This window comes from Rhinatrema bivittatum, chromosome 3, assembly GCF_901001135.1.
Source record: "Rhinatrema bivittatum chromosome 3, aRhiBiv1.1, whole genome shotgun sequence".
NCBI lineage: Eukaryota > Metazoa > Chordata > Amphibia > Gymnophiona > Rhinatrematidae > Rhinatrema > Rhinatrema bivittatum.
The window spans coordinates 276782035-276795914 of record NC_042617.1 but is presented as its reverse complement, the minus strand read 5'-3'; the positions used below and the strand labels follow the sequence as shown (position 1 = coordinate 276795914).

The 13880-nt window shown below is 45.7% G+C and overlaps 1 protein-coding gene across 2 annotated transcripts; it reads left to right on the top strand.

The window, feature by feature from the left end:
* The first annotated feature begins 1154 nt into the window (after positions 1–1154).
* LOC115087483 (myosin light polypeptide 6-like) lies at positions 1155–13273 on the top strand. Of its 2 annotated transcripts, XM_029594728.1 has the most exons (5): positions 1155–1687; positions 6440–6613; positions 11489–11566; positions 11954–11995; positions 12898–13273. In XM_029594728.1, exons 1-4 carry the CDS (start codon positions 1492–1494, stop codon positions 11980–11982), a joined length of 477 nt encoding a protein of 158 aa, XP_029450588.1. In that variant the 5' UTR covers positions 1155–1491; the 3' UTR covers positions 11983–11995; positions 12898–13273. The 2 variants fall into 2 exon arrangements, with proteins under 2 accessions (XP_029450588.1, XP_029450587.1); XM_029594727.1 differs by lacking the exon at positions 11954–11995 and having other exon boundaries at positions 1166–1687.
* Positions 13274–13880: the final 607 nt, after the last annotated feature.

Below are 13880 nucleotides of genomic sequence, written 5' to 3'. Positions count from 1 at the left end.
TTAAGATGTGCTATCAGACCCGGTGGGAAGGAGACCTTGGGCAGGCCCTCTCGGACTCAGACTGGGACCAATGTCACATGATTATGGGACGGGGCTCTATCTCTGCCAACATTAGAGAATGGATATAAATTACTGTACAGGTGGTATATGGCACCGGAGAGATTACATTGTATACAACCCCAGCTGAGTGACCGCTGCTGGCGCCAGTGTGGGAGAAGGGTACATTTTTTCATATGTGGTGGAGGGTGTAAAACTGTACAGGGCCTGTGGGCTGAAGTGACCCGGTTTGCCTCCAAGATATTTGGGGTAGTTGTTCCGCTAGACCCCAAGGGTTGCCTACTAGGTCTGGTTGGGGGGACGGGTAGCGACAAACAAAGAAGGTTGACATTGCACATTTTTGTAGCCACACGGTGTGAAATTGCGTTCAGATGGAAGGCTGATAAAGCGCCCACCTTCGCACATGTCCTTTCTAGATTGGATAGAGTCTACCAGTTGGAATATCTTACTGCTGTTCAGCATGATCGAGTTAATAATTTCTTTGCCATATGGGAACCTTACCAAGAGTGGAAAACTAAACAGCATTGATTCTTGCTTGCACATAGTTGGGTTAGTACAGTAAGGGGGGGGAAGGATGGGGGGCAGGACTGGGGGGGGGGAGGGTATGATCAGGGGGGGCTACAGCCTAATACCAAGATGTTTGATATATTCCAAGAATGACAGAACACGTGATATTATATAAACGGTTTATTTGTTACATGACAAGTGCACCAGACAATTATGATCGAATGGGGGATCTTTCACTCTACTATTGTATACAGGGCTGTGTAAATCCTGTGTGTTGCTGACTATTACTCATCTGAAGGTCTGTTGCGTTTTCTGTTTTTGAAAAGAATAAATAAAAAAAATTTCAAAAAAAAATATATTTAATGCATTTTCTCAAGTGAAGTCCATAGGAGCAGTGCCATTGAAAGTCATTCCCTGCCACCAGCAGAACCTCTGTAAGTCTATCTTGGTGTCTGTGGTTGCTGAGATGGGTTGGGAAAAGAGCAGAGACCACGGAGTCTGTGCTCACCTGAGAGAGGTGGCCTGAGGTAGATGCCTGTGAAACGTCGATGGCTTCCAGTCTCCTGCCGTGTCGTACGTGATGGAGCCTTGACTAGGGAGGCAGGTGTGACACTCGATCCTGAAGTGAAGCATTCCCTGAAAGATTTGCTTTTAGCATTTTGACAGGCTGCTAATGGTGGCTATCCAACTTCCCCCAGAGACAAACATGCATGTGCCTGTGCTAAGGATGAGATTAGCAAACTTGAAGTGTCCCCCCCTCCCTCTTTTTAAGAGGTAAATACTTCCACTGCAGGTTTTAAAATCAGCATGTGTTCTAACTACTTGATGCATTCTGGATTGGCTCTAACATTGTGTTGTGCTGCCGTGACCCAGGCGTTGTAAAGAACGCTGAATCTCTGGCCTGCTCACGAGTGTGTGGTGCCTGCTATGAGCACGCTGCCTGTCCTGCTTTTTGATTTGACCTTTCTCCTCTCCTCAGAATTCAGGGAGGCTTTCCAACTCTTTGACAAGACCGGAGATGGCAAAATCCAGCTGAGCCAGTGCGGTGATGTGATGAGGGCCCTGGGTCAGAACCCGACCAACGCTGAAGTTATAAAAGTTCTTGGCAATCCCAAGCCGGAGGGTGAGTGAGCCCTTGCTTGGAGGCTTTTTTTTTTGCGGTGCTGGGCTGTGCCTTTCAATTGAGGAGAAATGCAGAATAAACTCAAAACCCTAACCTCCTTCCCTGCCTCATACTCTTATCACCAACTTTTCCATTGTTTCTGATCTACTTAAAAACAAGTATTGCCCTCAGCAAGGTTTTATACTGATAGAGGACTCTGGAAATCTCACTTGGAGAATGACAGTTGTTAGCATCTTGAGACCTAAAATGTTTTAAAAGAGAAATGTATGACTATTTCATTATGCCTGTGTTCTCCTTTGGTTCAGAGGTTTTGATGCCGTTGGAGGGGCTGGAAATATTCTGGGTGCTGGTTCGGCTGAAAAAAAGATGCCAATGATCGGGAAGAGGGGTGGGTTTAGAGCAGGGAGGAAGAGGTTGGGACAAGAAGGGCCTGAGTAATATCCATGACAAAGGCGACATTCCACAAGAAGAAAAAAAACTTGCATGGAAAATAACAGATGCAAGTTAGCCAAAAATGAAAAGTGACTTTACTTGGCTCCTAAACTTTATTTGCCTGTCTTTCTCAGTTACTAACTTTTTTTTTTTTTTATATTAGACTAAAGAAATATATTTAAGCTCTGTAAAGATCACCTATTTTGGCGTTTGCCAGCTCAATCTTAGTAGCCATAAATATTTTCCCACCCCTTAGAGAAGAGACGGCTGAGGGGGGGATATGATAGAGGTCTTTAAGATCATGAGAGGTCTTGAATGAGTAGATGTGAATCTGTTATTTACACTTTTAGATAATAGACTAGGGGGCATTCCATGAAGTTAGCAGATAGCACATTTAAGACTAATTGGAGAAAATTCTTTTTCACTCAACGCACAATAAAGCTCTGCAATTTGTTGCCAGAGGATGTGGTTAGTGCAGTTGGTGTAGCTGGGTTCAAAAAAGGTTTGGATAAGTTCTTGGAGGAGAGGTCCATTAATGGCTATTAATCAAGTTTACTTGGGGAATAGCCACTGCTATTAATTGCATCAGTAGCATGGGATCTTCTTAGTGTTTGGGTAATTGCCAGGTTCTTGTGGCCTGGTTTTGGCCTCTGTTGGAAACAGGATGCTGGGCTTGATGGACCCTTGGTCTGACCCAGCATGGCAGTTTCTTATGTTCTTGAATTTCTGCATCAGTCACCAGGTAAATATTAGATTTAGAGCTTGTTCTTCACCCTCCCACTCTCCTTCCCCTACCAGGAAGGTACTCAGTCAGCTGGGGACCACAGGCATTAACCAATTGCGGGGCATCTTTCAAAATGCTCCATGATGTCACAAGGTGACGTGACCTCACCGAGTAATTGAGCTGGCTGTTTTCCCTATGGGAAAGAGAACCACCACCACCTCCCTGAGGTTCTAAGTGCTAAGGGTACACGAAAAGTAGAAGCCAAGGGTCACTGGGCACTGACAGATTTGAATGAAAAAGGATGAATGGCTCTGAAGTTAATAGATGCATGAGACCAGTGTTATAGAAAACTAGGCTGAAACTTTTTTTCTTAACTCTCCTACACTTGCCAGAATTAGAACAAATGTCTTTTAATCTAAAAAGAAACAAAACTGTGTGCAAGATATTTTAGCCACCTCAGCAGTTAGTAACAACTACAATGCCTGTATGTATCTCGTCCATAGAGACGTTCATTTTTCATTTAACCAGAATTTTCATTTGTAAATTCCTGGATTTTTTTGCAAAGGTAAAAATTTTGGTTTGAACAGATTTTTCACCCTAATGTGCTTCTTCAGCAGTTGCAGAGGCAGCGTTTCTTGTAGCGCCCCCAAGTCTGTGCAGGCTGAAGAACCTGCTAGAAGTACAGCAGTGAAAAAGGTGCCTCAGCCATGCTCGCCTGCAGGAGCAGGAGAGCTGCCTTGCAGGCTCAGTTCTGTTGGATCTCCTCGCCGGGTGCTGGAAGCCACCTGCTTAGGTGAGAGCTTTTCCGGCACATGGGAGAGGAGGTCAGCAGAACTGAGCCTGCAAGGCGCCTCTTGGATCCTGTAGGAGTGTGGCTGCCATCGGGTCGGGCAGTGCCCGGCTGTGATTCAGTCACCTGCCAGAGCTTCCTGGCAGGATCTCTGCCTTCTGATGTGCAGTGTAGGGAAACGAGCGTGATGCCGAAAACAAGACAGAGGAGGAGCTTGGAGCCACCGGAGCTGGTAAGGATGAATTTATGGTTTTGGGGAGAAGGGGATTCTTGGGTGGGAGGAGAGCGGGGGCAGTTCTTTGAAGGGGGAGAGAGATGGGGGGGGGGGGGGGATGGATTCTTGGGAGAGCAAAAGATTTTGAGGAGAAGGGATTCTGGTGGTGGGAGGTTTTTTGGGAGAACTTCTGGAGGGGGGGGATTTTTGGAAAGGGAGACTGAAAGTGGCAGAAAAGGGGGGAAATGCTGGGGAGGGGAGTAGTAAAGGGGATCAGGATCATTTGAGGGGAGGTTATTTAGGTGGGTGGGAAGGAGACTGAGACGGTGGGCAGCTTCTGTCCACCAAAATTCAGATATTCTCCTGAAAATGCATTTTTTTCCCCTACTGACTCTTCTCATGTTCTTGTCAAAATAAACCCTGATAAAATTTCTGGGAAAAAAATGAAGGTCCCTTCCCTACTTGTGCACACAAGATTTGCCAAGCTGTGTCAGAGCCAGGTCCATTGAGCCCCAGCATCTTGCCTCCAACAATGGTTCGTTTTGGGTTGCGAGTACCTGGTAGATCTCAAGGATATGCTGGCCAGGCTTTCTGTAAACCACTTCTTCAATTTCACCTTACTTTGTACCTCGTCCTGAGTACCCACAGGTGTATTTTTTTCTGGCTTTTTTTTTTTTTTATCCATTGGATACGATGTAGTGGGAAATCTTATGGGATTTCCAGAGTGTGTTTTTGTGCCGCTCGTTTTCATTGGCATCTGCTTTAGTGCAGTTTGTTTGCAGAGGAGAGGGGGCTGCTTTTAGGCTTTAAGTTGCAGATTTGTGACATTGAGAGGAGAAGGCGTGTGCAGGCCCCACTGCAGACCGTTCCTACTCTTTATGTGATGAGGTAAGGGGCTATCTTCGTTCATGGAGGGGCACTGCCTGCAGCAGTGCTTTCCCCCAGGCCCATACGTAGGCTTCTTGGGGCAAGTGTCTCCAAATGGGTTAGCCTTTGCACATACTATGACCGGAATGAACCTCCCTCATTAAGTCAAAGTATGTGGATGTGATCTTTTTAATATTTAGTCTACTACCAATGCCATTAATGCTTGCGTTGTACCAGAGATATACTTTCTGCCATTCATAATATGTAAAGGTGCACCAGGGAAGATACTTAATCAGGCCAGTGGTGCCCAATACAGTTGGGATTTTCTGTACCTTTCTGCTTTGTTTTCTTAATCTGATTGCAGTTCCTTACCAGGTCCAATTCAAAGCCTTATGCATTGCCTTCAAATCGCAAAAGGCCTGTGCCTTTAGAAATCCGCCCATAAGCTGGGATCGGAAACTCTCCAGATTCCCTGCTCCCAAAGACTCTAGGCTGATCTGAACCTGCCTTTAGGCAAGAGCAAGAACTGGCTCTCTGAAACAGCTTTTTTTCCATCTGCCAATGACACTGTGCAGAGTTTTTTGATAATCTTAAACCTGCCCACCAGGATGTGGCTGAGTTGACTTATATCCTTTCTCTGTAATCCCTGTACATAGCTCCTGAATACTGTACATAGAATCTATATTGCTGATAGAGGTAGGGACTCTTAAGGACTTAAACCTCTGAAGAAAGCTGCTAACTACTTCATATGCATATCAATAGGCCTCTGATAGTCCCCCTCACCTTACTTGATACTTTTATAACCTAAGTAACTCTACAAACTTCTGTTTCTAGCATATATTTAAATATTCTTGTATATAACTAAATGACACAAAGCATGTGGCTCCTCTTTTAGATTGACTAATATGCCTCAAATTGGCTAAGTTTATAAGGTGCCACTCACTTGACTTTTTTTGCTACATCAGACCAACACTGTTATCCCTCTGAATATCTATAACTAGGTAAGCTAATGCGGTCTGTTTTAACCATGAATTGCTTCCTTGAACTTCCTGGCTGGAAAGGCACGATATGAATTGATATGTACCTTCTTCCCATGCTTTGGATTTCTCTCAAGAGGCCAGACGTGCCACCAACATTTTAACACTGCATTGTGTGGTAAAACCAGAATCTTCCACACAACCTACCTGCCCGACCCCTGTTGGCAGCACTGCCTCTAGTGTGTTGCATATCTACACCGTAGCTGTGCTCTCTACCTCCATCTTCTGGAACAATTGACTTGTCTGGATTGGTTTAACTGGATTCAAGAGAAGAGAATTAACGGGTAACAATCTCTCTAGATACATTACTAGCACACTGTCAGCCATGCCCTGTGTGTAATTTTTTTTCATCTTTTTAGGTTTTTTGTGGGTTTGCAAATACTGTTGCTATTTCATCAATGATTGTCTTAAGTTTTATAGGATGGAGACAGATTCACTCTCATATTTCAGCACTTTTGAGTATTGGGATCTGTTGAAGCCTATAATATCTCTAAATGTATAATCTTTGGATAAAGCCCATTCAGTTCTTGAAATGTACAATCTTGGCCTTCATGGATTCTTATAGACTGTTTGGGCATGGAGGTCATGTGGGATAGGGCTGGTGTGTGCGGCCCCCAGGTCAGAAAATCCCTGGCCTACTCGGGGTGTCCTTGGGTTCTAATCATGCCCTCTTTTTTTTGTATTGCAGAGTTGAGCACAAAGATGTTGGACTTTGAACGCTTCCTGCCCATGTTAATGGCTGTTAGCAAGAACAGAGAGCAGGGCACTCATGAGGACTATGTGGAGGGGCTGCGGGTCTTTGATAAGGAAGGGAATGGAACGGTGAATGCAGCTGAGCTGCGCCATGTCCTTGTTAGCCTCGGTAAGCTGCATATCAGACTTTCTAAGGTAGGGGTAGGCAGCCTTTTTTTTTTTTTTTTTAAATGGTGTGCTAAAATTTAAATCGGGGGAGGGGTAGATAAGGCCGGCTGGCACTCTGAACCACCAGATTCCTTTCACACAACTCTTGAATATTAATTTAACTTTCAGTTTAAATTAGCTATGTAAAAATCATGTTTTTCTTATGAAAAAAAATTATATAAAAAAAAATCATCTGTCCCTTTTCTCTCCAATACACACCCCCTATTAGGAAAACAGGCCAGGCTGCTATATAGATCCCTATACAAACTACATGCTAGCTAGCTGAATATATAATCTGTCACACATGCAGAACCTCACCAAATCCAGAATAAAGTGACACAAAGTAATATAAATTAGAAACACAAGCAAACTGGAAACTGCAAAACAAAACAAAAAAAAAAAACTCTATGTGCAACAATGGGAAAACATTATTCCCTGTACGTACCCGGATCAGCCCAGACAGTGGGTTGAGCCTCCTGTCCAGCAGAGGGAGACAGAGAAACTGAAAAGGTATCCTATATCAGGACAGTACTCACCCTGCGTCCCTTCAGTATTTCTCTGTCTCCCAGCAGAGGCAGGCAGTTGACCCTGCGGTTCCCTAGCTTTCTCTGTTTTCCACAATGTGGTGGGTTTTTTTTTTTTTTCTTTTTCCTCCTGATTGAGTCATTTTTAAAACAGTAATATGCCTCATAAAACATCAAACACAATTAAGATAAAACAATCCAAATACTAAAATATAAGAATAAATATTTCAAACAGCTGGCAAATGGAATAGCATCCAGTAATTAAACTCGTACACAAATTTTAAAACATTTTTCCAAATACCAATAACATTTCTAAACTGCAGACAAATCAAAACACGCAATAATTTAAAACTTTTAAGGATGATAAAACTGCTCTCTATACCTGGGAGCTTCTGATTTCCAGTCACCCTGAGATGGTCATAAATTATTGGGGTGGGGGAGGGTACACACAGACTTCCTTCTCTAGTCTCCAATCCACACACACTGTCTCCCTTTCCCTGTTTGCAATCTCACGCTTTCTCCCATGGCATTCTCTCCACATGTAAACACCCACTCATTCCAGCTTGCAAAACATACTTGTCTGTGCCTCTTCTCTGCTATCATAGGGTCTCCTGGCAGCCGATGGGTCCTGTGTCTCTTTGGCTGTCACAGGATGTACTCTGCAGTGGCCTATAGGCTCTGAAGTCTTCAGCCACCAGGTCCCTTTTTTGCTGCAGGCTGGCCTCCTATGGCAGCTTGCCTGATCATGGCACGCGCAGCAGTTGCATTTAATCAAACGTCTCCTGCTGCCATTGGGCTGGTCTCGCGATAAGAGCTGTGAGACTGGCTCCGTGGCAGCAGGAGGTGTTTGAACATGACTCCTGCTGCCAAGGGAATGTGAGGGATGTATCTCCATGCTATTGTGATACCTATGCTACACTGGTCTTTTTCTTTATCAGCAGTGACCACTCGGCTGCTATTCAGTGCTGGGCTGCTGCCTCCCTACCAGTGTTTAAAAAAAAAAAAAAAAAAAAAAAAAAAAAAAGCCTCACATTCCATTGATTGCCGACCCCTGTTCTAAGGGTAGGGAAAGTTCTGGTTTCTCCTAGAACAAGCAGGATGATGGTCATCACGCATGGGTGACATCGGATGGAGCCTGGCACAGAAGACATATGTCAGTTTGACTAGGCACACTGAGCATGCCCTAATCCACGCGTCCAGGGTCCCGCTTCAGGTTTGTTTTTATTTTCCACAGGGTTTTGCCTCACTGTTACTGAGCTCACTTTCTTTTTCTCTGAAAGTGTTTGGGGAAAACTTTCCACTTTTCGTTTTCATGCCGTGTACGGGTCCCTCTCAGTTCCCCTGTATCTTAAATCAGGTGATTCTGTAAGCTTTCTGCTTCCATACCCTGTGGGGGCAGTGCCTCTGTGCTTGCCGGCGTCGGTTGCCCCACTGCCTCTGTCGTGTTTCACCCCTTCGTTTCATGTTGTCTTGGCCTAGTTGGTACCCGAGGGCTTGTCTGTCCATGGACCCGCACAATGTGCGCATCCTCTGCCTAGGGGCATCGCACAACTTCTGGGGTTCTGTCTATCGTCCGCCAAGGGTACAGACAACCTATTGGGTGTCCTGCCAAATTCTCCTCAGTACCCGTTTTGGGGGCTGATAGTACATCAGCTCTTAGCCCTCTTAACGGCCAGAGCAGTTGAGCCTGCCCCACGAGGGCAAGGATTCTACTTTCTGATTCAAAAGAACATGGGGATTCTGTCTCACCTTAGACCTTGAGGGCCTTGATCAGATTTCTAAAATAAGAGTTCAGGATGGTTTCCTTGGGCACATTGATTCCCCTCCTGCAAGAAGAGGACTGGCTATGCTCCCTCGATTTAAGACACCTACACTCACATAGATCTTTCCAGGTCACAGGAAGTATCTCAGACTTGAGGTGGGAAAACAGCATGTCTAGTAGTGTTGCCGTTCAGGCTAGCTTCGGAAACCCCCCCCCCCCCCCCCCACCATGTCTTTGAGGTGTCTAGCCGTGGTGTGGGTGCACCTCCGCAGGCTGGGAGTGAGTATTTTCCCTTTATTTGGATGATTGGCTGGTCAAGAGTGCTGCTCAGGCAGGGGAGATTGATCCAGGTGCTGGAGTCACTAGGGTTCATCAATTACCCAAAGTCTCACCTCAGTTGGTAAGTCAACAAGCAGGGAGGCACAGGGTCATACCTCCTCTGTCAGGAAGCAGTCCAGATCTGGTCCTGGGCTTGACCCATGGAATGGTGCTCTGGAGCAGAAAACGTAATAGCGGACAGATTGAGTTGGGCCTTCAGACCCCACAAGTGGTCGCTCGACTAAGGGTAGCAAATCGGATCTTCTGCCTCTGGGGAACCCTAGACATGGACTTGTTCGCATCCCTCTGCAATGGGAAGGTGACTCAGTTCTGTTCCCTTTACAGGTCAGATGGCAAATCAGCCTCCTGATGCCTTTGCTTGTCATTAGGGCAAGGGTCTTCCATATGCATACCCTCCTGAAGCTTTGTGAGGACAGAGGGACTAAAATTCTCATAGCCCCTCATTGGCAGACGGGTCTGGTTTTCCTTCCGGAAACTGATCAGTCTGGGGACTTCCCCCAAATCTAATCATGCAGGATCAGGGCAGGCTGCAGCATCCCAACCTCCAGGCCCATCACTCACAGCCTGGATGTTGAAAGGTTGATGCTGCAGGTCCTGGTAGCTTCTAGAAAGCTTGCTACTAGAAGTCCTACAGGTTGAAGTGAAGGAGGCTTTTCCTTGTGGTGTGAGCAAAAGGCACTAGATCCTTTCTCCTGCCCCACACAAACTTCTTGACTACCTCTTGCACCTATCCGAGGCTGGCCTAAAAACCAACTCCAACTCCATTCAGGTTCATCTAAGTGCAATTGGAACATACCACCAAGGTGTAGATGGTACACCCTCTTTACAGCCCATAGTTGTTCATTTCATGTGGGACATGCTTCAGTTGAAGCCTCCCCTAAAGCCTCTTGAGGTCCCAAGACACAACATGATGCTAGCTCAGTTGATGAAAGCTCCTTTTAAGCCGCTGCACACCTGTGACCTGAAGTACCTGACCTGAAAGGTCATATTTTTGGTGGCAGTCACTTCGGCACACAGCGTCAGCAAGTTTCAGGCCTTAGTGACTTATCCACCTTATACCAAGCTTTATTGTGACAGGGTGGTCTTGTGTACACACCCTAAGTTCCTGCCTAAGGTGGTGACTGACTTCCTTCTTAACCAGTCAGTCATCCTGCCAACATTCTTTCCTAGGCCCCATTCTCGCACCAAGGTGAATGAGCATTGCATAGTTTGGATTGCAAGAGAGCCTTGGCTTTCTACCCGGAGCAGACAGAAGCCCATAGACAGTTTACCCAACTTTCTATTTCTTTTGACAGGAATAGATTGGGAGTTGCTGCTGCCAAACACTATCCAGTTGGCTAGCAGATTGCATCTCCTGTTATACTGAGGCAGGACTGCATCTTGGGGGTCATATCTAGGCTGATTCTGTCAGAGCCATGGCAACATTGGTGGCCACTTGTAAGCAGTTCCCATGGAGATCTGTAAGGCTGCAACATGGAGTTCTCTCCACATATTTGCATCTCGCTACTATCTGCAAAGGGTGATAGTAGGTTCAGCCAGTCTGACCTCTGGAATCTGTTTGAGGTTTAGAACCTCATTCTCTCTGCCTAGAACCCCTCTGTTACCAAAAGCACTGTGGTGGCTGTGCCTGTTGGCACCTTGTTGGTCCCCTCTTGTATGAGGACTACCATCCTGCTTGTCCTATGAGAGAGTTGTTACTGGTGTTCTCCTAGGACAGCCGGATGGTAGTCCTCACAAAACCCACTCACCCACCACCTCATGGAGTTGGGTTTCTCCTATGGTTTATTTTATTTTTATCATAATTCTGTTACAAGACTGAAGGACCCCACATGGATTAGGGCATGCTCAGTGTGCCTAGTCAAAGTTCCAGAAATGTTCAGTAGTTTTTCTGTGCCGGGCTCCACCCGATGTCACCAATGTGTGAGGACTAACATCCTGCTGTCCTAGGAGAACACCTGTTAAGGTAAGCAATTCTGCTTTTTTTGGGACTGCTGTTGGTCTGAAGATAGAAGCTGAATGCAAATCAAATGAAGGGAATATTCTGTAGGTAATGTGGAAGGGGTGAGGATGTATGGATAAGGTATCTCTTTTGTAACTGGGGAAAATACTGAACTTGGGTGACTTTAAGTGGCCTTGATATGCAGACTTGGTGGCCTTGGCCCATAGCTGCTTATGGGACAGTTTTGTGACTCTTGTGATCCTTCCCTTGCAGGTGAAAAGATGTCAGAGGAGGAGGTGGAAGCACTTGTGGCTGGACAGGAGGATTCCAATGGCTGCATAAACTATGAAGGTAAGGTTTGCACCTGTGAGCTAGTTTGTAGTGGGGAAGAGAATGGCAAGGTTTCTTTTGTAACTGAAGTTCTGTAAGGGTCAGGTAACTGCTATTTGGTTTCTAGTTTTCTGTGTTTGGCAGTTGAGGGCGGGAGGGGTCTCTAAATCTTTTGACCAAATCATACTGGTTTAAGGCAGGGATGGTAATCTTCAATCCTCAAGAACCTACAAACGGGCCAGGATTTCTGGATACCCACCATGAATATGCATATACTGCCTCAAACACATCTCGTGCATATTCACTGTGGATATCCAGAAAGCCAAGGCCTGGTTGTGGTTCTTGACGTCTTGAGTTGGTGTGGCGTGTCAGTTTCTGATAGTTGTGTCCATTTCTTCCTTCCTGCAGCGTTTGTCAGGCACATCATGTCTGCGTGAGAGGCTCTCTGGGGTAGGCCTCAGCAACCCTGCTGCTGTTTAAGTTTGGGTCTTAAGTTTTTTCCTTTTTTCTTTTTTTCCTTTAAGTCTCTTTTTTTTTTTTCTTAGCATGCTTCTGCATGGAGCTGACCTAAAGGAAATCCTATGTATCATATTTTTCCATAGCTATAATATGTATTAACAGATTCTGGGCTGAATGAGGCGGCTCTGACATGTGTCTAATTCCTAACCAAAGGAAGAACTTTGCTATGGCAACTTAGTCAAATTGGTCACCCATGTAACGGTTGGGGCCTAAGCAGCTGCGCCTCCTTTTCAAGACTGTTGCCATTTTTATGAAAGCTGGATTTGCTTTTGAGCATGAGAGTAAAGCAAGCTTTAGCCAGTAACCCCTTGTGCATCCCTTTACCAGAAATGAAAAGGTAGGAAACCTCTACCCCCTCTCTCATTTCCTGTTGAAGTGATCAGGGTGGCTGCTGCCTGATGCTGTCCCTTCTTCCTCCTTTTTTTTTTGTTTTTTTTTTTCATTCTGTATTTTATACAGCAATGCTTTGACTGTGCTCCAGTGCGGGGCCCCCATCCATAGGGGGAGGAGGTGGTTGTATCCCTCAGTGTGGGGAGAGGGGCTCTTACTGCAGGGTAAGAAGCATGCTGAACCTCGGCAAAGCACCAAGGGGCCTCATGCGACTTAAGAGTAGCTGTAGGCATAAAGGAGCAGGCCCTGCTCTCCTGTATGAGGGGGGAAACTGTACTTATGGTGGGTCCCAGAGTCTCTTTGTATGTTTGTATTAAAGGACAGCCTCACAGTGGAAGAGTCTGTTATAAGACTTGACATACACCTGTAATATGAGCCCTTCTCTTCTGCTTGTGCTGGCAGTACATGCACCAGATCCTAACGTTCCTCTATTCTCTCCCCAGAGCTGGTCCGAATAGTGATGAGCGGCTGATGCTTCAGAGGATGACCATTTCCGACTTCATTATCATTTTATGTTGAAGTACCTATTTTCTGTGTAACTTCTTAAATTCACTGTAAGACCTACTTAAGCTGCAGCTGTATGTGCACATCCCCCCCCCCCCCCCCCCCCCCCCCCCCCCACTGCACACTTCCTCTGACAGATGGGAAAGGAGCTCCTTGTCCGTGCCTCTGTCAGCATCCAGACCTAAAAGTGTCGAGCAGATGCCCCCTCCATCTGTTTCTGTAGGGAGGAAGGCAAGATCCATGTTCTAATCAAGGATACGGAAAAAAATAAATTATTCTTATGCTGTACTGCAATAAAGAAATCATTTTTAAGATGCTGTGCTGTTGGTTTATTGCAGTCTCCAGGTGTGATTATGGTTTCCCCTTTTTTTTGAGAAGTCTTGCCACTTCATAAACATTTTAATGTGAGCTGCAAGTATCCTTCACGGGGGAGGCTTGTGATGCTCTTCGACAGATGTTTGGTTGCAAAAGCTTCAAGAGGCAAACAGGAGCTGCTTACTAAACGCAGCCCTGGATTTGTCAGTAGGCACCCACTATGTCTCTGCCTAGGGTGGCAAACATTTAGGGGCAGCAGACCGACTAAGAATTGCTGCTTTCCAGCTCTGCAGAGTCTCATTCAGCAAAGAACAGCCCCCTGCTAACCTTAACATATCTGTACGTGGAGGGGGTTTAAAGATATCAAAAGTGCAACGGGGGGTGGCAGAATCCTAAATCTTTCCCTGACTGTACAGACTCTTGACTTTATTTTTTTTTTTTTTTTTTGTTTGTTTGCTGCACACTTAAAAAAAAGCTAAGACAAACTTTTTTTCCTTACTAGGACTAAAACTGTCTTAAAAAAATAATATAGGATGGGTTGGTCTACTCTACCTGCCTCTTGTGCTAGGTGTTGCTCTAGCAGTGCCTGGCGGCTGCAGCCTCTTGC

Coding starts and splice junctions, on each gene's coding strand:
- LOC115087483 (XM_029594728.1), top strand. CDS start 1,492: ATGAGCACGCTGCCTGTCCTGCTTTTTGATTTGACCTTTCTCCTCTCC. Junction 1,688..6,439: donor TGGCAATCCCAAGCCGGAGG/GTGAGTGAGCCC, acceptor TTTGTATTGCAG/AGTTGAGCACAAAGATGTTG. Junction 11,567..11,953: donor TGGCTGCATAAACTATGAAG/GTAAGGTTTGCA, acceptor TCCTTCCTGCAG/CGTTTGTCAGGCACATCATG.